Source organism: Carassius gibelio, chromosome B7 (assembly GCF_023724105.1).
Source record: "Carassius gibelio isolate Cgi1373 ecotype wild population from Czech Republic chromosome B7, carGib1.2-hapl.c, whole genome shotgun sequence".
In the NCBI taxonomy this organism is placed as follows: Eukaryota; Metazoa; Chordata; class Actinopteri; order Cypriniformes; family Cyprinidae; genus Carassius; species Carassius gibelio.
Window position 1 is genome coordinate 36858064 of NC_068402.1, and position 24748 is coordinate 36882811.

The window sequence follows — 24748 nt, forward strand, 5'->3', positions numbered from 1 at the left end:
GGGGCGGGGGCTCTTCCAGACTCTTGCCACTTTCCCATCTCACTGCCATCATCACCCTGTCAAGAAACTCTGGAAAACACTCTGTGCGAGCTTTTTATAAATCCTCGGATAAGGTGTGCACTGACTCTGGTTGGGTGTTTGGAGATGAAGCGCGTCCTCGCAGGTTACGCAGCGCTTATATTTATTATTCTCATGCCCTTTCCTTTGACTGATGGCACTCCGTCGAGGTATAGTCTGTTCCAGGGCAGTCCTTATTCCAGCTCTGCTTCGAGACAACGAAACAAGTAAGTGTCCGTCCTGTTGTGGAGATGGCATTGGAGAAAAAACACTGGGCATCAGTTATCTCGGGTAAAATGTGATTTTGAGAGTTATAATGTAATATGTAGCACTATTATCAATAATTTTACGATTCAAACTGCACGGAAAAACATCTCTTCATTTTTTTCCCCTCTCCAGATATTTTAAAGAAACTGACACATTGGTATTAAAATTAAAAAACCTCGTAATGTGTTAAAATACCTGGCAGTAAAGCTCATTCTGATTCTGTAGTCATTCTAGCTGCCTAACTTCTGTTAACTAACAAGAAACTGATCAACGAATTAGTAGCTGAATGCAGATTTCCATGCCTTCCTGAGAACTGCTAAGATATCAGGTAAAGCTTTTCAGTGTTCTTGTTACGTGCAGTAATAACAGTGAATTAGCTAAATGAATAAATATAAACCTTATAGCCTAGTTAATAAGTACTTGTTAAATAATACTCAGTAATTAAATGTATAATTGCACTGTAACTCGAACTACATGCACTTAAATAATTAATGCACAACTAATCTAATGGAGGACACATAACTATTTTAACCTGTACACAAAGGTTTACATAAACAATAGGTAATAGCCGAATTATGATTTGATGGAGTAATTTTTACCTAGTAGGCTGTTATCTTTCATACTAGAAAAGTATGGATCATTCTGAATAAATAGTTTTTAAATGCAGTTTTCTAGAGCTTTTTCCTATAAGAAAAGGTACTGGTTATTTTCTGCCAGGGCATCATCCATTAAATTTACACACATTCCTTTAATCATAAAACAATAATGCAATGCATAATTCAAAATTGGGAAACAATGAGAAATCAAAATGGAAAACTCTGCTTTTACTGACTTTTCTTATTAAAGGCAAGGTTCATAGTAACCCTTTATAAATTAGTGCTACTAAATCTGTCAGAAGGAATAACCATCCAAAACCTCAAAAACACACAATGATTTCAGTTTTTATAGGGCGTTATCATGCTTTTCCAAGTAATTAGTAATTCTTTATGAATGATTGGGTAATATTACCCACCTAACAAAAACACGTTGAAAGAACACTGCTAATGTTCCATTTAAGTTAAGAAAATGTTATTTTGGAACATTTTAAAAACATTGTGGGAATGTTAAACTGAGAAGAACCAAAATTTTCCAAGGCACTGGTGTAGTAAAAATAAAAAGGCTTATTTAACTGGGCTAAATAATTGGAGTACAGTATGTGTTTCAGCTTCAGGACATACCTCAATTATTCTTAGACAATTAGTAATCAATCAAAGACAGCTGGTTAATCAAAGGGAGTGGCTAGAGCTTTCCCCCTTGTGCAAAACATACCAGTATTCAAAAAGAGGAAAAAATAAAAGAATAATCATACAACAATACAAGTTTCTAACAAATCAAAATGTTAGTTTTTAATGTTCTCTGAACATTCTGAAACAATTAGTTACATTTTAAAACGTAACACATGAAAAAAAAACATTTAAAAATAAAGAATGTCTAGCTAAAATGTTACAAAACATTCCACAAATGGCTTAAATAACATTTTTGTGCATGCTAATTCAGAAAACTTTATACAAACATTCAATAAACGTTTGTTTGTAACTTTCAGAGAACGATAGACAAGTAGAACTTTTGGTCTTACTTTATTTTAAGGTCCAATTCTCGCTATTAAAAAAATATTATCTACAACTTTTGCCTCAATAAACTCTTAATCTGCTTAAACGAATAGTTGTTAAGTTTAGGTGTTGTGTAGAATTAGGGATGTAGGATACAGTCATGCAGGATATGTGCTACTAATAAACAGCCAATATGTTAATAATAAGCAACTAGTTAATAGTGAGAATTGTTCCCTATACTGAAATGTTTTATTTTTATGTGACAATGATTTTTCTTGAATGTAGAGTGTAAACTAGTCTTCACTGTTTTCCACTCTTTCACAGAAACTGGTGTGCTTTTGTGGTGCATAAGAACGTGACATGCGCAGTGCTGGCAGCGAACGAGAACGTCATGGAGCCGCAGCTCCTGCCCTGTCCTCCGCATCAGCCCGACTGCACACAGCAGCTGATGTAAGTGTCTCTGGAGAGCGCATGCAGGGGCCGGGGGTTAACACGGACATTTTTATTGGCGGAAGTGACCAGAGATCAGATTAGATGAGATCAGAACCGGATTGAAGCAGTGCAGTTAAATTGGCCCCATTGAGTGGTAGGTCTTTGCTTTATCAGTCTCCAAATTATTTACGACTTCTGAAGGGCCAGGGGCCACACTGAACAGTCTGTTTTAGCCTGTGTAAATTGTCCAGAATCCATGGGAACTTTTCAGAAATGCTGTAATTAGAAAGTCACACATGTTCGTGCACATCGCCTGCTTTTAAAGCTGCACTCCAGATGTGTGTCATTGCTGGAGTAAATCCTAATAAATTATGTGTGCAATTCTGCACTTTGCTGTTTATGTTTGCATGGCTCATGAGAACAGACATGCTTCCTTTTGTGGACAGAGTGGTTAGGCGAAGAAGATCAGCGACATTTTTCCAATTTTGCAGGACTAATGTTGTTACTTTGGTTCTTCTGAAACATGCAGCAAACATCCCGAATATGTGCTGTTTACTGGCTATAATGTGGTATTTAAAGCTTAAGTGTGTATTTTATTGGTTAAATAATTAATGTGCGGAGACTATAGAGAGTAAAGTGGTTTTTAATTGATATTTTTATGTACTAAGGCAATATAAGTTTAGGTTAAGGTCATGTTGTCCTCAAGCAATATATTTAAATATATTTACTTTTGGAAAAATAAAGATTAAAAGGTGTAAAGATATTTTTATTATTTTTATTTAAATACAATCATTCCACTTTGTGACATGATTCATTAAATTGAAACATTTCTTGGAAATGGTATAAAGGTTTAAATATATGAAACCAGCACGCCCGTGTGAAAAAGTGCACTTTGGCATAGTTAAAAAAAAAAAAACAGTACTTATAGAAATAATGTAGTTCAAAATATGCTTAAAAACAGACCAAATGTTATTTTTCAGATGGCTAATTGCAATTTAATAAAAAATGTATTAAGATTACATTTTATATTAAATGCAATAAGCATTTAAACATTTAAGTTCCTATTTAATTTGGTATTATTACAACGTGCACTTTTTATAAAAGTGTATGTGTTGAGAAACCTCATAACAGTGTCATACACGTTATGACAGTGTCTCTCTTTACGTGCACAAGTAAAAGTGGCCTTTTATTTCAGTAATCTATTACCTGCAAGTACAGGTTTTCTTTTAAAAAAAAATGCTTTTAAGACTTGAAATACACAATAAATGCACATGCAATGTAATTGCACTTATTATTTTATGACTACAAATTTGTATGTAGTAATTAAAGAGCCGTGATATGAATTGGGTATGATTATTTATTAATTTCTTTCTTTCCTTTTTTTTTTTTTTTTATAACCTGGACACTTATATGTCAATCAGTTGCATGAGTTTAGGACTTGTGTCTCACTAAATCAGTACATCTGCGTATGCTTTTTTGTCTAATATTCCCCACCCCCTTGCAGTGGGATACATTTTTGATGTTAGTTATAGTAAAGTGGCTAGTAATCTGAGGCCAGAACAGTGCATTGTATCACGTCAAATGGAAACTTTAAATTTGTAGTTCAAATTTGTCCCATTGAAAACTATGGTCAGAAATTGGTTTGTAACATCCTAATCCATAACTGTCTTTCTAGGTATCATTCTCACATGAGGCCTATGTACAAAATAGGCTACAAACAAGTGACTGAACTGGAATGGAGGTGCTGTCCAGGATATCAAGGCCATGACTGTACCGAGCTGAAAAATACCCCACAGAGACCCAGTGTTGTTGAGGAACCACGTCGAGATGTTCCTTCAACTCGCAACCAACAACAGAGCATCTTGGGTAAATGTCTTTAAGTTTATATTTGAAAAAAAAGTGAAATAAGCAATATTCTGGATTAGTACACTCAGAAATTAAATTCTAAATAATAAGCTAACAAGTGATATGCTAGATGTTATAGCTAAAATAATGCCACATCTCAATGTTGCAATTAGTCAGAATAAATTTTTTTTTAGTCATCAACTTTAAAACTTGTGTTGTTTCTTTAACTCTATTTAGTTCAATGGTTGAACGTCGTTTTATTAGAAGTTGTCATAAAATGAAAGAAAAAGTGATGCAGACTCTATTTATTTTGTCGAGTTACTGTGAAACAAGTACAGGTGATTTTGGTTGTTCTAGGACCAGAAGAGTTCTCTCAGACTCATCCATGGTCTCAACCCGGGCAGAAAGGACATCATAGCCATCAGCTGGGAGATTATGGAGATCGTCAGTATGAGAGTCAACGAGTTCAGGCATTAGAAGAAGAAGTGGAGCGTCTTTCTCAGACTGTACTCGGCCTGCAAGCCATGACTTCTGCCAATGCGAACCTACGGCTAGATTTACAGGAAGATGTGACCAAATATGTCCTAAACATGTTGGGGAATTTGCAACAGCCACAGGATGTCAAAGCGGGTGGAATCGAGAGCATTACGCTCCCATATGACCTCCGTTCATCACCAGGCACTGATGAACTCCAGAACCACATTACCCAGCTCTCCAACACAATCAGTACCAACACTAATAACATCCAAGATCTGCAGATGAGGATCCAGAACATTGATGGACAGATGCATCGACTAACAGACGCAAGCAGCACTGGACCCCTTCAGCCTTCCTCAACAGCTGCAACCAATGAGTGTGCATGTCAGGCATACATCGATGAGAAGCTTTCAGCCCTACGTGACGAACTTCTTCAAGGAATGGACATCAAAATAGCAGACATGAAGAATGCATGTGACTACAAGATGCTGTCTGTGCAAGAACAGTGTGAGGAACAAGAAACCTCTTACTTGAGCCTGGCTGAGCTCCTTGACTCCAAAGAGACTGAACTCCGCAAAGAGATCCAAGACTTGCGTCTCCAGCTTCCCATTGGAAAAACACAAGAGGTGGACAATGCTGAGGTCCAGAAGCTCAAGGAGACCCAACAGATACTCCAAGACGCTATTAGGCAGCAAAATGCCTCCATTGCACAGATAAATGCACAAGGGCACGTTCTGGAGGCAAGGGTTAATCTTGCGGAAAGGAGCGCAGAGGTACATTGCCTCTATCTTGAGGAGAAACTGAGAAGGGAAAGACTTAAGGAAGAGGAAGACCAAAGAATAGCTTTCGAAGAGAAGATCAGTGGTGTTCAATGGGACAACAGCACTTCTCAGCTACTCTTTGGTCTTGAACAGCGCCTGGAAGTCTTGGAGAAACATACACAGCTCCTGGTTGGCTCTCTTAAGGAAGATCTCAATCAGACCATGAGTTTTGAAACCCTCCTGCAACGGGTGGAAAATCTAGAGGTGGATTCTGGGCGAAGCCAAGAGCAAGTGAGGACAATAAATGGCTTGCTTGATGGGCTTGATGGACGCGTGGCTAGCATTGAAGGCGTTTGTGGTCGATTTGAGCCAATGTCAGACAGTCTGAAACGGATTAAAGATGGATTGAACAAACATGTCAATGGCTTGTGGACTTGCGTCCGTCAGCTGAACAGTACAGTGCTCGCACATACAAGAGACCTTAACACATTTAGAGCAAATTCACAACTTTCAAAAGATGGCCAGGATGGGATCACTGATGTACCTACAGGTAAGCAATATTCATCTGTCAATAACAAAAATTGTGTTTTGCAATGACATTCACAAATCAGCAACAAAGTATTGGTAAACTCTGTGGTGTCAGTCATAGAAAACTACCTTTAAATGCACTGACTGCACCATTTTATTTATCTTCCTGGATGAGAAGAATCTCTATAGTTTCTTTCTCTGTCCAGTTTAAAAACCTTTTTTGACTTTCGAGTTACAATGTTACCATAAAAAGTGAGTAGTAATCACATCACCTCCATTAGATCTTTATGACTGGCCCAAAGCAGACTTACACTAGTGCATCCTGACCTTTTATGTGCTTAAACTGGTAATTTTGTGTATTTGTTGACCAGTCATTTACCATATACCAGTTAACCATCTGGAAGGATGGATTTATTGGATTTATTGGTATTTTTCAAAAATGCCCTTTTCATGTATGATCACCGATCTGTAATTTTCCACAAAAAAGCTGTATATGTGAAATTCCCAATATCCCTAGTAACTTCCTGTCCCTACTATCCAATACAAGTCTAAAAATCTGATCTAAAAACTAAAAATAATGGTTCCACGAAATGAGTTTTCACAGTGATGCCAAAGAAGAACCATTTCTGGATCCAAAAAGAACCTTCCAGAACTCTTAAAAGAACCATTTGAAAAACATTTTGTGCAATATGAATGTTGAAGGAACTTCATGGATCGATGCCAATGAATAATCAGTTTTTAAGTGTGTGAGCAGTTGGTCTGTTTTTGCCAATGCTGCTAGTCAAAACGATGCATTTTGGTGGTCATCTTTTGGGTTTTTGGAAGCTTCTGTTGGATGAGCTCCACAATGCAAATGTAGGCTACGGTGCGCATGAGGTTGTGTTTTTAGAGGGATTTCCTTTACAAACACAAGAATGTGTGTGTGTGTGTTGTAAGTAGTATTTCCCCCTTTTCATATTAATTGTACACACATGCTACAACTGGACTGACTCCAGAGTTGTGCAACGTTTGGACCTTTATGGGAGTATAGTGTGTGTGCGTGTTTGAACACGCATGTGGGCATCTGCTTCTCATTTGGTGATTTTGTGTTTGTAATTTACAAGATGTTCAGCTTGGTGTTTCACCTAGCAGCATTCAGAATAATGCATTTGATACTATTGCAACACACTTAGGGACAAAATATAAGTAAAATGGCATAAGGATGAGGCCACAAAGTGATTAGCAATCATAGCTTTGTTTGCAGTAAATCCAAAGGATATACTCAAGGTCTCTTGAATATTATGAATGTTGTGTGCTTGCGGTTGACCTTTATTTTGCATTACATGCACTTACTTGTAATTACAGTGTAAGTACAGGGTAATATAAGGCATCTCCATGGTTAAGATTGGTTCAGGATTAGTGCCTAGTAATTCCCTAGTTATTGTAATGATAAGAAACTAACATGTGGCTAATATGAGACGGGAAAAAGAGAGGTTATGATGCACTAATTAATGTTTTAGTTTTCTCTTATAACAATGGTAGCACTTTATTTTACAGTCCTGTTCTCCATGTACATACTATGTACTTATTATAGTAATTACAATAACTATGTAATAACTAGGTACTAACCCTGAACCTACCCCTAAACCTAACCCTACCCCATGTAGTTACCTTGTATTACCAGAACTTTCTTAGATAAATACACTGTAAATACACTATAAGTACATGTTAATACACCTACTATAAAATAAAGTGCAATCGGAATCTTTTATTTAAACCAATGCGTTTGCAGATCCTAATGTAAATAAAAGTGAAAAATCACGTGTGCCTGAGTGAATTTTATCTGTAAGTGAGCAGCTTTGTGATAGTAATGCCCTCGTCCCTCTCGGTCACATGTGACATTTGACCTCTGAGAGGATCTTGTCCTCCAAGCATGTCTCACTGCTCACACATGTATTTTTATATATTTTATCTGCAGGTCTAATTCTGGGAGAGTGGCTATTAGTTTATCAGAAAGACATCGATAAAACCACTGCACTATCCCACGATTCAATGTCCCCTTTGTTCCTGCTTCCTGTTCCTTTCTCTGTAATAAACAGGAGCTCTCTTTTATTGCATTCCTTTCTTAAGATAAATGCAACACATGTAGAGGGTCGTCGAGTCCTGCTGCATGCCTGTCTCTGACCCCTTTCCATCTTATTAGAATGCCATTGAAACGAGGCAGCAGGCTTCTGTAGTCCAGTAAAAGTGCAGGTTTTTTTATATTTACACAGTTTAAATGCAAACAGAACACTACAGTATGTTATAGGCCTACAAATTAGCTTACCAAACTAACAAAGAACTAACAATTACAATAATTACGGGCCTATGAAATCAATAAACATTTTCCCCACATTCCATTTTATCATTTTTTTTTTTTTTCGAAATTATGTTTGCTCCATTTTCAATTTTCTGGATTCCATTTATTTATTTATTTACTTTTTCTTTAATGATTACATTGAATTAAATGAATTTATTCATTATAATATCAAATTAAAGGACATTATTTTTCAAAAACACAGAATTCAATGAATTTTTTTATTTTTCTGGTTTAATTTTCTCAGACACACTGAATTATTTTATTTTATTTATTTTTTTTAAGGTAAGTGGTTGCAAACAGTTAATTTTTAGATGCGTAAAAAAAAAAAAAAAGTTGAATGGTAGTGACCTAAATTTAATTGTAGCTAAAATAAATAGATTGCAACCACTTACCTTAAAAAAAAGTAGTCAATTTAATAATTTTTTAGTGCACCAATCCATCATTATAATGATTTGAAGTGTACTGACCTACTTTTGATTTATTAATTCAAAATGATGTGCTTTGATATCTGAGTAATCTATGATGGCGCTAAAAACTCACAGCACACTCACAGATGAAGTTGATTTAGATTTGGACGTGACTGAAAGTGTTGATGAGAAATCCAGGATGACTTGTGAGCATGACAAGCAGATATAATCACATTATCAGCCAAATATAGTGATATAGTAGAGGCACCGCCGGCGGTTCTCTGCAACACCCTCACATTCACATCACACTGCGCATAATTAATAATAGGCTCATGCATTGTGTTAATTGTATAAACACACTTGACGCTGTGATTTAAATGGCTAAATAAACATACTAAATAATGTAAGAAGTAAAAAGTTTTCTGTTTAAGGGTTGGTTTAGGGAACAGAGAGTATTCTTAGCTCAGCATAACAACCATGACGCTTATGGAAAGTTCTCATAATGATAGGAGTGCCAACATATGTGTGTGTTTTAGCAGGCTAGATGAGATCATGAGAGCGAGTGGGTGTGACATGTAAAGCGGCTCCATCTCTCCTTTATTTCAGTAGCATGAGAACACTGTTAAAAAAACTGTGAAATCTACAGTAAAAAAAAGAAGCCAACTGTGGTTGTAATTATGCTTTTCTGTTTCGATGTAAATGACTGGTTAAATTTACTGTTGTATTTTTCAGTTGTAAAATATAAAATAACCACAGCAATACCATTTCAGTTGCAGTGTACCATGCCAATGTAATTCATAGTAATTCAGATAATTTAACTTAATAAATATCTTTTGATTACAATAGCAGTTCTTGAACACTGTTCACCAGTTAGCTCTCAGATTATTATTATAATTATTTTTCAGGAATGATGTTTCTTATGACTCGTGGTCAAAATTTGAAACTAGGTATTATCACCCAAAAGATGCTCTTTTCCATACAGTATATTGCAGTTTCCAAGCACACTGAATATTAACACTGATTAAGATAAATTAAGAAAAGCTTTACAGCAGGAAAATATTAAAAAACTTTTCCATTGTGCCTTTGAGGGCTTTTCTATGTTGAACATCTGTCTGCATGATATACACAAGCAGAAGCTGAAGAACATGTCATTTCTGTTCATTGAGCACACAGTATTTAGTGAGAAACACACAAGCGTTCATACAAACCCCTCGGCTCAGAGGCAGTTAAACCAATGTACCTATAGGGCAGATCAGTTACTTGACAGCCTTCTTTGTAATATTTCTGAGCAGCTGTTTTCAGTGTAAGTAACAGACATAACATCTCCTATATACTTTAACTTGACTGGGGAAAGAGATAAATCTCTGGAACGGTTTGTCAGGATTACATTAACACATTTTGAAAAACCAATCAAATCTGACAGCATCAGAGGTCTGTCTGTCTTTGGTTATATTTAGACTTGGAAAATGACTACCCCTTACCCTCACCTCCATACAAACCATAAAAATACTCGGATTACATAGATTACATAGAACTTTAACCACTATGTTGCTTTTATGGCTTTGTTCTAGGTTTGATGGTATTTTAAAACAGTGAGATATCAGGACAGATTCTCTTTAACCAGACGACAGTTTGTTTGTAGCAGTGCCATATCTGTTAATTGTTATACTGTCCTCACATCAGCTTTCTTCTACCTTTCTCAGGTGTTCATAAGAAGGTTTTAGGAGTCCAGAATTTAACCCCATTTGGAGTACGTCTTTTAGTGTCAAGTTTTAGAACCTGTTAAGATACCATAGAGATCAAAATGGGTTACACTCTTTAGTCTTTTACCAATTTTATATGTATATATATATATATATATATATATATATATATATATATATATATATATATATATATATATATATATATTAGTGCTGTCAAAATTAGCGCGTTAACGCATTCGATTAATTTGAAATATTTAACGCGTTAAAAAAAAATAACGCAATTAACGCGGTTGCAGTTTTTTTTATTTCCAGTTGTGGCCTATGTGTGTTCAACGTGCAAAGAAATATGGATAAGACCAAGGAAGGACTTTTAGACGGAAAGTTTCAGTATAAAACTCTGCCGGATTACTCTTCAGTCTGCCACAAGAAACATTACTCTTCATTCAGTCTGCCACAAGAAACAGCAACATTAAAATCCTGAACTCAAATGTCATTGTTTAAAAAAAAAAAAAAACAATGACTGTAACAGTGCGTAAATCAGACCTTTCTGTAACGCTAACGTTAATAAGCTTAAACGAAATAACTAAATAATTGTGTAGCGGAGTATTTTTTGTACACAGTGCCGCGAACTGTCAATCACCCCTGTACGCGTGCATTACTGTCCTCCTCAGCTGCAGCAACTTGCGCTCTCTCTCTTCATCAAGCTTTAAAACAAAAAGGGAACAAAAAGATCATATTGTCTTTGTGCATAGGCTATAGATTAATTAGATAAATGAATATATAAATTTGTGCCTTGCCGTCTACGGTATTTGTTTAGAAATTAGAAAAAAGATGCTGCAGCCAATGAGCAGCCAGCGGGGGCTGCAGGACGACTCAACCTCCGCAGACAGTTTTTAATGTTTATCAGACAATAAATACTCAAGATTTTGCTTTAGTATAACTCACAACGAGTTTCACACACCTTCTCCGGCCACGTTGAGTTGTTGACACTTACAGTGGGAAAAGCGACACATGCGCTATTCACTTGTATAACTTAAGGGTGAATGGGTAATGTAGTTTCTGCTCTGGGTGGGATGAATTAGGAAGCTTGCATTGTGAAGGGCGCTCTGAAAATCGGCAGTGCAGGTAAAAGATTAAAACCTCTATTAAAACAGATGTCCAAATGAGCGTACCGGTACACTAAAAGCACGTTCTGGGCGCACGGAGAGGTGGCGGTACGCTCAAGAGCTATATTTGGAAGTGGCGGTACCCAGTATCAGTGCATACTGGCCCACTTAAAGCACTGGCAATGACTATACTTTGGAATTTTTTTGCAGTCCACTTAGAATTCAACATGGAAATCATTTTTGTTTTTTATTGGCATTGATTGTTTTGAAATTCAAATGGTACTTACATGCCTGTGTTTTTATTTCTGTAATAAATATGGCTTTCAAGCCAACAGTTAATTTGGAGGATATTGATGGTTTATTGCAGGTATGTTGTTTACATGAGAAAATCTGTGTTACAAGTTAAACAAAAATTCCGATAAACAATCATATTTTGAATTTAAATAGTTTCTTTGTCTTGAGTTTACATTAATTATTTACATTTTACATTTACATATCCAAAAAGTTTCAGTCTTTTAATCGCGATTAATCGCGATTAATTTTAAAAAATTGTGCGATTAATTAGTTAATTTTTTTTAATCGATTGACAGCACTAATATATATATATATATATATATATATATATATATATATATATATATATATATATATATATATATATATAGTCAAACAATTCTGTATATTTAATTAATCTACAAAATGTCCATTTATATGTCAAATAAATCCTTATTTTTAATTCAGCATATGTTTTATACACAGAAATCAACATGATTGCAGTTGCAAAGTTTAAGTTTAAGATTACTCTAAAGCAGCATTTTCTTTGCACAGAACAAAATCCATGGAGGTGTCTGTAATATTAGATTATTATTGCATCAAATTCTGTTTCTATTTGCTGATACATATATTTAAGTATGGCTTACATGAAAAATCTTTACACACAGAATCTAGCAACAAGCCACTTTGTGTTGCCAAGTTCATTTGTTCCCCTACACTGTTGCTATAAATTGAGATGCATAAAAGACTTATTTTGAAATTGGATCATGAATTCTAAAGTTTCTCCAGCTCTTCATAATGCTGACATTTCTTTTGGACTGGATGGATTTAAGCTTTTGTATATAGTCAGGCAGTCTTGATGTCGTGGTCTTCTCTCCGTCTCACCCATCATCACTCTTCTGCATCTCTCCAGGTGTTCTTGAAGGTACAGCGGCTGTAAAAGTTTCCAAGGAGGGAGGTCAACCACTCCCATCGCTGGCGTCTGGGCAAGCAGCACCGCGAGTAACCAAAGTCTTGTCTCGCACCCCTCAGGGGATCAATGGGAGCATGCCGTCCATCACAGGCTATGCAGGAGCACCAGGTAAGTCTATTCAGATACGTTTGTGTGTAAAACCCATAAAAGAAAATCAGGGTTACCTCAAAGAATCTGTTAATTTGTTCTTGACAGGTTATCCAGGGATTCCAGCTGCGGCTATCAGCCCTGACTCCGTTTCTGGTATTCATCATTTCATTGTAGCTGAACAGTTTTGGGGAATTACTAAATAAACTAAATAGCCACAATTATCAGGGTTCAAGCTTTTTTATGTAGCTCATATAGGATTCAAACTAATTTTTGTTTAAATCAGACATACAACCCAGGAGTTTGAAAGTAAAATTTATTTAAAATTTTTAATAGCAAATACAAAATGATTTCCTTACAGAAATGGATACAAAAAGCAAATTAGCTTATCATAATACAATCTTGTGTCTGATTTTTACATGATTTGGAACATTGCCTAAGGAGAAAACCCTCTTAGTATTTGCCAAATTTTATAGGGATCAGCCATTCACAACTAAACAAAGTGAAGTCCAAATATGGGTACTGTCAAAAAAATTTTTTTACTTCAGTGAATATAAGAAAAAAAAAAAAATTAAAGTTAATTGCCCTTAGTTTAAATTAAGTGATGAAATCATTCAAATATTTTTCCTAAGTAACTGATGAAGTATGTAAAGACAACTTATTTTATAATAATTTTCCCAATGGTCCATCATTTTTGTCTGTGTGTTTAGGTATGGCCTGAAATCAGCAGAATACGTTTAGAAAACTTATTTTTTAAAAGACATTTACAGTCTAATAAGTGTCTCTTGCATCAATTCTGAAGAACACAGGTAGACACAGGAAACATTCACAGATGCAAACAAAATGCATGCACACACTCACAAAATGCTTACACACGAACATAAAACACACAAAAAATTGCTTTTACCTTTCACATAGACAACACTCATTCATTAACTTCTTTTACCTCTCTCTCACACACACATAGCAATCGCACATTTACTGTACAGATGTACAGGTTACAGTTTTTTTCTTGCCATGTACAGTAAGTGTGTGTTCCCATTCCATTTCAAGATACTTATTGGTTTTGCATCAGATAGCTCTCCTTTCATAGAAATGAAATTATACAATGCTATAACTATGAAATACTTAAAGTATGTTTTACTTTTGAATCATAAATATCATCGTTCATTTTCACACTACCTTCACCGGACCAATCTGCTGTCTGCTCAAAGTTGGAGTAACTTTGCGAATCAGAAAATCCTTCATTGTTGTGCATTGTGATGCATTAGACACTTCGTGTGGAGACAGGATAATTGCTGTACTATAGAGATGTATTCCATATGCATACTTATGAAATTAAATATTATATTCATGAATTACACTTGATAAAGGAAGAATGTATAAGTTAAATAATAGAGGACCCAGGATTGAGCCTTGAGGCACACCACAAGATATCACATGTTGTCTAAAGGTGTGAGGATCATGTGTAATGTAGTATTCCCTGTTTTTAAGTAGGGTCTAAACCAGTCTAAGACTGGACCTGATAGACCCAACCCAGTTCTGCATTCGGTCAAGTAGATATCATGATCAAATATGTCAAAAAAGCAGCACTGAGATCTAAAAGAAGTAGAACAGAGAGATTTAACTAGCATTTCACTCAGGTACTTTTTCATTTATACAATGCCAACATTATTTCTGCATGGGATTTTAGGGGTCCCAGAGACCTCACAGAGACCATAGACTTGATTTTTAAGGACAGGAGAGATTAAAGCATGCCGCTAGATTGTCTAAGGGGGAGATGTAAGAGACGGGAGGAATGATACAGGCTCTATGTAAGTTAAAGCTGTATCAGCAGTAAGATACGAGTGACCGTCCTCTTATCACTCAAAGTGTTGAGTTATGTTGATATATACATACTGATAACAGTAGTGTTTAGAAATGAACAAAGAAAGCTTTTTTTGCTACTTTTTTGTTAACTTGCAGTGTAGCTCACTAGTAGTGAAGCTCATTGCTTTTCAATAGTTTTTCAGTAGTTTGAATTCTAGTAGCTTGGCTGTAGATTAAGTACTTTAAAACTGTAGCTTTCCAGACTATAAGTTATGCATAGTTTAAAGTTGCTTCCCCAACACTGGCAGAATATAACATATAAAGTATGTATTGAATATTACCGTTTTATACAGTGTATTCACAACAGTTTCTTTCCTACATCTACAGCACAGATTCCACTGAGGACAGTACAAATGGCCACAGGTACAACTAAACATCCCATATATTTTACAGAGTTGTGTTGTCAGTAAGTGACAAAAAATGAGTCTGTGTGTTTGTTTTTATGCAGGAGAAGGGCGAATAATGACCTATGTGTCATTTTCGGCTGGTCTGACACTTGTGCCATTCCCTGGAGAAATTGGCATCATCCGATTCAACAATGTTCTGTTAAATGATGGAAGACACTATGATCCACAAACAGGTACATTAATTTATGACGAGACAAAATCATAAATCAGCACTTAATTATATTGTTTTTCAAACATATATAAATATATATATACACATTTTTTTTAACTTGCAAATCATATATTGATGAAATAAGATCACTTTAAAGAGAGAAACTTTCATAACTATACTGTATTATGTTAAAGTTGAAATGTACAGTATAACTATTAACAGTTTTACTTTTAAAGTACATTTTAGATCTTTGTTTTAATAATCTTTAGTCATGCTTTAAAGCACCCTTTTTTGTGTTGACTTACACAGTAAGCACGTAAGATTTGTTTTTTAATATACTTAAGTACACTTTTAAAAAGTGCATTTTGTAATGTCCAATCAAAAGTTTTACTTGAAAGTACAAATCATATAAAAATCATACACAATAACAGTAGCATTCTACCATTGTTGATTCTAGGTGTGTTCACTGTTCCCCTGGACGGACGGTACCTGCTCAGCGCTGTATTAACCGCTCAAGCGGGAGAAAGAGTCGAAGCCTTTCTCTCAGTAGCCAATCGCAACATCCAGAAGCTTTCCACTGCTGCAACAGACGGCAGAGACACTCAGGACTGCGTCTGTGGAGGGACCGTCTCTGTAAGTCTCGCTCTTCATCTGAAGCGGGGCCAGAGAACGGGACTGGTGCTCACTTCAGGGAAACTTGCGATTTCAGCATCCAGTGAAATCTTGTCCTCGTTCAGCGGAGTTCTGCTTTACCCAACTGTAGGCACGCGATAGCCCAGACAATGGCAAACATTAAGATAACTGTTCACCCAAAAATGACAATTGTCATCATTTACTCAGCCTCAGGTTGTTTTAAACCTGTATGAGTTTCTTTCTTCTGTTCAAAAACAAAACAGACAACAGAGGCCCTTGACTTCAACTGTATGGGAAATAATACCTAGTGGCTATCATCAACTGTTTGGTTTCCAACATTCTTCAAAATATCTTGTTTTGTGCTCAGCAGAAGAAAGAGCCTCATACAGGTTTGGAACAATTTGAGTAAATGATGCTAGAACTTTCATTTTTGGTGAACTACAAGGTTACACTCCGAAAAAAGCTTTCACTGGAATTGGTGCATATTATTACCCGAAGAGCACATATTAGTACCTAAATGGTACAAATGAATATTTTCTCAAAGTGTACTATTTCACTGACAGATTTTGTACCTTTTTTCTGAGAGTGTAGGGTTGACTTAAATTCTTCTGAATAATGAGATCCTTAAATGGCTTTAAAGATAATTAAAAAAAAACACTTTACTCGAAGTCTTTATGAATAATGCATTATAAAGCATTATATGCTTTCATAAATAATTTGTAAAATAAAATAAATAAAATGTGTCATATATATTATGCATATATATTATGCACAAATTGCTTAATATTTGCAGATTCCTTATACTTGAAATTGGTTGATCATCATGCTAGTTTCTAATGGTGTAAAAATTAAGTATTAAAGGGTTAGTTCACCTGAGAATGAGAATTTGTCCATCATCCACTCACCCTTGAAGCATCCTAGGTATATGTGACTTTTCTCTTTCAGAATAATCCAATGGAAGTTATATAAAATTGTCTCTTCCAAGCCTTTCAATGGGGGTAAGCAAGTGTTTGTTGTCAACAGTTCAGAAGATCTGAAATAAAGTGTGTGCATCTGAAATAAAACATCCCTCACACGGCTCCGGGGGGATTTTAAAGGTCCCGTTTTACACGCTTTTTTGAAGCTTTGATTGTTTACAATGAGCAATATAACGTGTTCATGTTTCGCGTGTAAAAAAACACAGTATTTTTCACACAATTCACCTATCTGTATACTGCTGTTTTCACTGTCACTAAAACGGGCTGATGTCTTCCTTGTTCTATGAAGCCTCTCCTTCAGAAATACGTAACGAGTTCTGATTGGGCCAGCGGTTCCTGTGTTGTGATTCGACAGCAGCTGAGAGCAGGCTGTCCTCCTGCTAACGTGATTGGGCTAGAACGCACGTGCTGGAGATGTATTTATAATCACAGGAGCGTTTTTGCTGACGAGATGCGCATGAAAACCGCATTTGTTTTTTTTGCACAGCCCTAACATCTAGTTAACAAAGCTAAACAGCGTTGCCCTTTGTGTAATAAGTTACAGAAACCGTTAAACGCACCAACTTAAATAATAAAATACACTTACCAGTTGTGGTCCATAAACAACGCCTTCTACAGACAAAGAGGGAAGTGCTCCATCTTTCAAGAATAATCTTTGTGCAAATCCAGCATTAAACTTATTGAGATGGAGAAAGTTGTCCTCAGCAAGCTGTCCTCAGCAAAAAATGAGCTGCACATAGTTTTACATGTGCATTATAATTTTCGGGAACCGAGTTAAACATAAATTGTAACCATTAATCTCAAAGTACAGTGTTCCTGGAAAGCCCAAACAAAGATGATTGGACTCAGAGATGAAAATAACAGCGTTTCAACGACACGACGAACAAAAACACAGCTCTTCCTCTTCTCCGTCGGAGCGCAACAAGGCCACGCCCCCTGATTGTGAATTCATGTGGGCGGAGGTTAGTCAAAAATTTTTATTTTACATCTTCTGAACTGTTGACAACAAACACCCGCTTACCCCCATTGAAAAGCTTGGAAGAGCAAGGACAATTTTTTTATATAACTTTGATTGGATTATTCTGAAAGAGGAAAGTTACATATATCCTGGATTCTTCGAGGGTGAGTAGAAGATAGACAAATTTTCATTCTCAGGTGAAGTAACCCTTTAGCTATAGGGCCATACACACCGCCGGAACATCTTCATAGTACCAGAACTAATTGTTGAACTACCCACTTTTTTACTTTTGTGCTCCACCGGAACTAGGTGCGATTTTAGTACCAGACTGCTTTTTTTTGAGAACCAAATTATATCCTACTGCGGAGCAAGGTCTAACCAGCACAGCTGTACTACCTGTGATGTAAGTAGACATTGATTGGCCAGACTTCTTCGAAAATGCCCTCAGCAGCCATGATTTAAAATGGCGTGTAACATACTGTTAAACCTGTGTCCACTTATTTCGCAAGTATGGAGTACAACGATAAATGTATGGATGCAGGCACTTGAGCAAATGTAGCACTGCCAGTTGTCGTTGGTGATTCTTAGTCCTCCTTTTCCTGTTGTTAACGTTTTCTTTTTTGTTAACGTTGTTGAACACCGCACACAAATGGCATCGCTGTGGACCGGCTTATGTCACTTCTTAGTACACACTGTTGGTGCAAATGCAACCCTTTGAATGGCATTGGGAAATAGTTCACTCAAAATCTTCCCAGTACTTTAATACTGTACCTTTAGTTCTGGAACTAAACTTTGCGGTGCGAAAGGCCCTTATAAATTTGGTTGCAATTACCCATGTGATCATGTACTGAATTATAAAGTGACAATGCATTAAGCTTTATATAAATTGCGTTATATATACAGGCTTCAAGTAAAGTGCTGACAACTGAGACATAAATCAAAGCAGAGAAACAGAATGAGAATCCGTTTAAAAACAAAAACTGACTACAGCATTTAGAAACTTTGTATTGATTAATAATTGGAAGAACAAATATGATTTTGCAAGTTTATCTGGTAGGGTGCTAGTAAATCTACTGATCTTTTTTTAATCGTAAAGAGTCATTTCTCAGAAGTTAATACCACACAGAGCAGTCAGAACAGCCTCGTTTGTGTGTGGTTAATATAATGATGAAGCTATGAGTTTTACAAAATGATTCACATTCTGGGTGGAACCAATATTGGATCCAAATGTGGACCGCAGTCCATTTATTGGCAGAAAAGAAAAATGCCTGAAAAGAAAATCTTTTCAAACATTTTAGGAAAATTGAACAGGGATGCACAAAGATATCAGTAAGTTGTAGCAAACTTGATCCTACACCAGATCTAGGTCAATTCACTGATCAGAATTTTCCACACATCACTAAAACCTTCAAGACTTAACGTTTTGCATCAGTTTTCAAGAACCTCACCAGGCTTAAAATAGAAATCACCTCACCCAATGACTGAATGAAAATGTCTTTATGCCTTTTCCCAAACTCAGACATTATTACACACCATTTCCACCCAGTTTTTGACAGATAAATCATTTCTTTCCAAGAAGATATTTTACCTACATATACATTTTAAATGCATAAATAGTATAGCAGATTGGTTTTATTTTATGTGAAGAACACATTAGATATTTTGTCTATAGAACAATCATTTTACTAAAATATTTGCAAAAAAAAAAAAAAAAACCCTGCTTCTGGATGTGTTTTTATTTTGATTAACTGTAACTGTATCTACCTGAATCTTTGTATCTTATATAACAATTAATAGAAAGTTTCATCATTTTAAATGTCATGTTCACAGTCATGTCATTATTGCTGCCATCTTCAGATCTTTCTTGTAGAAATTCTAGAAAAATAGATACATTAAAAATCAGAAACTGCTATAAAGGCATGTGAAGATGAATCTCATCAGCAAATAAATGTCCTGTTATAAATAATTGGATTTCGTAGTCTTGGCTTTCTTCATCTATTCTATCAACCAAGGTTGCAAATGAGGTGAAAGGTGATAAACATGGAGTAACAATAACTGAGGTGTTGGTTTATTGATGATTGTCATTTAATAATACACTTGGTTCTACATTTTATTTAATCAAACATTTAAACATGCATACATGAAATGTTATAGTAGCACTACTTGTATTAGATTAATACAATAATAACATAGTTTAGATTAATAGATTGTGCTTGTATTGTTTTTTGCAAGCTAATTTAAATAAAACATCTGCTATGTGAGTGTCTGTAAAACTACTGCAAGCTAAAACAAAAACTATATTTTTTAAAGATTTCCAGCAAAAGGGCAGTAGACGGGTGGATGGTGAAAAGTGGGTGTATTCAATTACATTTAGTTTTTCTTTGGAGTAACATGTAATGACTAATTGTACACAATTAAACCAGGCATTGTGAAACTGTGCTATTTCAAAATGAGATTCATTCTCTCGCTGTGTAGACGTTTTCTACATAACAGCTCACTGTGTTACGTTTATATTCTGGGGTCATCTGCTTGCCTGAACATAGTTTATATTTTTAACAAACTGTATACCAAATTTGGGCTTTTTCTGTCTTTGTTCAGCCATGTTAAGATGGTGGAGAAAATGCAAGAGTTTTTCCAGGGAATGCAAACGTTTTGCAAGAGAACGCCAAAGTGTTGAATTTTTTTCCACCCACCATTTTGTACTTTTTGAGCTCCCAGAGAAGCTTTGTGTTTTGGTTCGAAGAATAATAAAATAAATAAAACCATTTCGAGATTAAAGTCATTATAATGCAAAATTAAATGTAAAATTTCAAGAAACTCATTAAATTACGAGAAAAAGTTGTGTTTCCAGAAAAACTGTCTATAACTTTAGGATCATTGATGGCTACGCCTCCTTCCATAGAATAAAATGACTGTAACTATCTGTACATCCATTAATGGAAATGCCATGAGGATTTAGTTTAGGTCAACAGTTATTGAAAATATGAATATATTCTCTTTACACTGTGACAGCAGCATTTTTTTGCAATGTTACACTAAGTGAAAATAGTGATTCTATTTACTTTAAGTAAAAGTAGCAGATATTTGCAATTAGTGTAAATAGTAATCAGATGATGTTTATACAGTTCTTATAAAAAGTGACAGATATTATTTGCACCTCAGTATTGTTGTACATTAATAGTTTATTTGCAACATTTTTATTTCGACTTTATTACTTAAAATGTATTGTTTTTTTTTCTCTCAAAATGCAAAGACCTTATTCCCAAAATTGCTGTTAATTCTCAACATTTAATTTGGATTTTTTTCCTCTAAATTTTAAGTTGTATTTTTTCCTGAAACACAATGACTTTATTATTGAATAAAAAAAGTCACCATTTTATTTTGACTTTTTTGCTAAAAACAAACTGCACGTTTAATATCGCATTATAATGAACCTTTTTTTTTTTTTTTTTTACTGCTTGGCACTAATCATCTTCCATATTTCAGGCAAAGCAAAGGCCTTGAAATATAATTTTACCTCAACATCAAACTTTTCTAAAGCACTCGTGAACAAGCATTTGAAATGACACACTAATCAAAAAAAAAAAAAAAATCTCTAAAACCGTAACTAACATGGTTCATGTCCTATGTCTAGTTCTAAAGCATATTAATACAGTTAAGCTGTGTCCTCAAGCATTTTTAATCATCTTTGGTTTCACACACATTTTCAAGGTTTTCGGTTTCAAGGGCTGGTGTAGAGTCGTCTGGTTCTGATGAAGTTGTGTCCTCAAGTTCTGTGAGATGCATGGCATCAACCAGCTCCGTCTCTGAGGTGGATAACCCCAGATTATCCACAGAATCTGTATTTAACAACAAAACCTGTAAATCACATTCAGGTCTGTGTTTTCAAGGTGCGTGTGTATTCCTGCACCATTTCTCACCTTTCAGCATCGCTGTTATCTTCTCATTGTCCATTGATGTACTGGCTGATTTCTCACCTGATGTGGGAGTGGAGGGTTGAGGAGCGGATGTGTTTAAGGTGGAGGGGATCAGTGTATCTGAGGTTTGGTTTTGAGGGGTCGGGGAACCTGGGGATTGGTTTATGGGGATCTGAGCAGGTGGGGATGAGGAACGTTCTATTCTTGGGGTTTGATTTTTGAGGGTCGGGGTAGCTCTAGTTTTATTTTGGGGGTTTGTATTGGCCGGGGTTGATGTTAGGGTTGGGGCTGCTGGGCTGGGTGTTGTGGGAACTGATCTGGTTGAAGGCGTTGGCACAGGAGTTGTCGGTCCAACAATTACGTTTCCATCTGCGTCAGCCAGATATGACATCACACCAAAATCGACCATGCTTTCGATCACATTCAACTGGCAAGAGCAAGAAGCACAAGTTACGTGGACATACAAGCACAGTTCTCATATTAATCTTGATTTTCTTCTTTATCTGTATTTTGGAAACTATACATAATTCATTATACCCTGAGAGTGGGAAATTTAGTGAGGTAGTGAGGTGATGTGAGTTGATCTTGTATTCTTGTGTGTCTCAGACCAAAAGTACATGCATACAGAAAGTTTCTAAAATGCACTGCATAATGCAAATCTACCCTTATTCCTGTACAGTAATTTTTGTTTTTACAGTTGTGTGAATACTGAATATAATCATGTTAGTTGCTGATGTTTTGCATTTTTACACTAGTAAACGTACTCTTACCAATTAGTTTTTCATGACTTGAATTTAGAGATGCACCAATAAACAAATCAAGGAGTGATTGTTTTTCATTATGGCATAAATGTATAATTTTATTATTTGGAATTAAACCCCTCTGCTGCACTAAAAAAAAACAAAAACCTTTTGCTTTTCAATGTGGTGCAATTTCTACAGTTTGTTAATGTACTAGAAGAGATTTTTGCTCTCTGGGTGTGTAAACAAAGAGATTGCTGGATGCACACTGAATTAAATCCAGACTGGAGAAAGTCTACTACACTGTGCAAATAAATTGTTTTACTGTGCACTTTTTGCACAATGTAGTTTATATAAATAATTTATAAGTAAAATATATTTTTGCAAGTCTTTCTCCAGTATGAATTTAATTCGGTGTGCATCCAGCAATCTCTGTTTGCACAGGTTGTTAATGAAAATAAGGTAATGCTTTATTTTTCAGTGACCTTGTTGCATGTTGCATGTACTTTCTATATGCATAACAGTAAATTACACATAATTGCGTGCAACTAAGATTAAACCAAACCCTAACCATATAGTAAGCACATGTTGTTCATTAATATTACTCAATACTTAAATATGTAAGTACACCGCAATAAAGAAACCTTAAAATAAAGCATGTAGTATTGTTCCAATGGTGCATATTTACCATTTTTTTCTGAACAATTGATTGGGTTATGAAAAACAGTATTTATGAACTGTTTTGTGTGAGTGTGCATGTTAAATCTGAAGTTGAGGGTGAAGTTAGTGACGGTGTTCAGGTTGGTTCCAGATGACGGGACATCATCCGTCTCAGATGCAGATTTCAGAAGAGGAGGGATGTGCATGATGAGGAAAGTACGGAGACAAAAACAAGGGACACACAGAGAGGAGTCGAGAGAATTTGTGCTCCATTTATTGGAAATTACAGAGGAAGTCATCATTATCTGTGAGGTCAAACAGGAAGTGAAGTCATAACTGGGATCGTACATGCAGTGATTCATTAGAACATTTTAGAGAATCCACCGAAATCTCAATCGAAACAGCAGGGGCATGGATTCATTTAAACACCATTTAAAGATTTTTCTTCAGCATTGATGGTAATATGGACGATTTGATGTTTATTTGTGAATGTAAGCCCCTGTTTTTCAGGACAGAGTAATGATAATCTATACAGAAATGGAGCATCCATTTGTCCCTCAGTTCAAAGGTGTCAATCTTTCATGCACTTCAGTGCAACTGTTCCTTCTCAGTAAAACTACACTCACAACTACCTGGAGTCAAACTGCATTCATTCACTAATCTGGGCTTTAAAATATTTACTAACACCATGATGGAGAAAATGGTCAAGTAATGCAAGCTCTGAAACTAGATCTATACAGAAAAAAAGATTTGTTTCCAATTATAGCACTACTTTGACATTGATGGATTAAAACTTGGACCAACTCTTTTCAATCTGCAACCAAGATATAAGCACCATGGTCTATTGGTCAAACGTTTGGAATAATTATGATTTTTTTTATTTTTATAAAGGCTTTTTAAAATTCTCTCATTCTAATCAAGGCTACATTAAAAAAAAAATACAGTAAAATTATTTCATTAGAATGATTTCTAAAGGATCGTGACACTGATGACTGGAGTAATGCTGCTGAAAATTCAGCTTTGCATCACGAGTATAAATTACATTTTAAAATGTATTTAAATAGAAAAGTGTTATTTTAAATAGTACAAATATTTTGTCTTTTTACTGTATTTTTGATCAAATAAACGCATAATTATTCCCAACTTTTGACCAGTAGTGTAGCTTCAGATTGTCAATGTAAATAGGGTATAACTGTCAACGTGTCATCTAAAACTTGCAGAATTTTTTTTTTTTTTTTTTAGTTGTGCATTATCCTAATGTTTATTTTTTTTCCTCTTTGGTTTGTTTTATTTTTTCCTGCCGGGTTCCTCGTCTGGGAGGAAGACACTTACGGTGAAGTCGCCGCTCTCCGTACCGTACTTGTTCTTCACCAGGATGCTGTACTTGCCGGAGTCAGACGTATTGACGCTGGTGATGGTGAAACTGGCAAACTTGCCCGACTCAAACTTCAGAATGTAGTGATCGTTGGAGACCATCTCGCGCTCGTTCTTTAGCCAGGTGACCTCGGGTACAGGGTCGCCCGAGATATTGCAGGTCAGGTTCAGAGACTACGAGAGAGGAGGGAAGAGACAGAGTTGTCATTTTTTCAT

The 24748-nt window shown here is 35.7% G+C and overlaps 2 protein-coding genes across 11 annotated transcripts in view; one reads left to right on the forward strand and one right to left on the reverse strand.

Moving 5' to 3' along the window:
* Window positions 1–17717, forward strand: emilin2b (elastin microfibril interfacer 2b). 2 transcript variants are annotated; one of them, XM_052561287.1, is made up of 9 exons: window positions 1–284; window positions 2238–2363; window positions 4021–4211; window positions 4548–5978; window positions 12700–12867; window positions 12955–13002; window positions 15043–15078; window positions 15164–15295; window positions 15731–17717. In XM_052561287.1, exons 1-9 carry the CDS (start codon window positions 145–147, stop codon window positions 16045–16047), a joined length of 2589 nt encoding a protein of 862 aa, XP_052417247.1. In that variant the 5' UTR covers window positions 1–144; the 3' UTR covers window positions 16048–17717. The 2 variants fall into 2 exon arrangements, with proteins under 2 accessions (XP_052417247.1, XP_052417248.1); XM_052561288.1 differs by having other exon boundaries at window positions 10–284; window positions 15167–15295; window positions 15731–16378.
* A 1854-nt stretch (window positions 17718–19571) lies between these two features.
* The window catches only part of myom1b (myomesin 1b), a 42811-nt gene continuing 37634 nt past the window's right edge, over window positions 19572–24748 (reverse strand). For 7 of the 9 annotated variants that reach the window (XM_052561296.1, XM_052561295.1, XM_052561294.1 and 4 more), the window contains 3 exons: window positions 24491–24706; window positions 21762–22185; window positions 19572–21680 (listed from right to left, as the gene is read on the reverse strand). In XM_052561296.1, coding sequence (XP_052417256.1) covers window positions 21520–21680; window positions 21762–22185; window positions 24491–24706 — 801 coding nt within the window. In that variant the 3' untranslated portion in view covers window positions 19572–21519. Of the gene's footprint in view, window positions 21681–21761; window positions 22186–23410; window positions 24707–24748 lie in introns of those variants that run through there. The other 2 variants (XM_052561293.1, XM_052561297.1) reach the window with 2 other exon arrangements.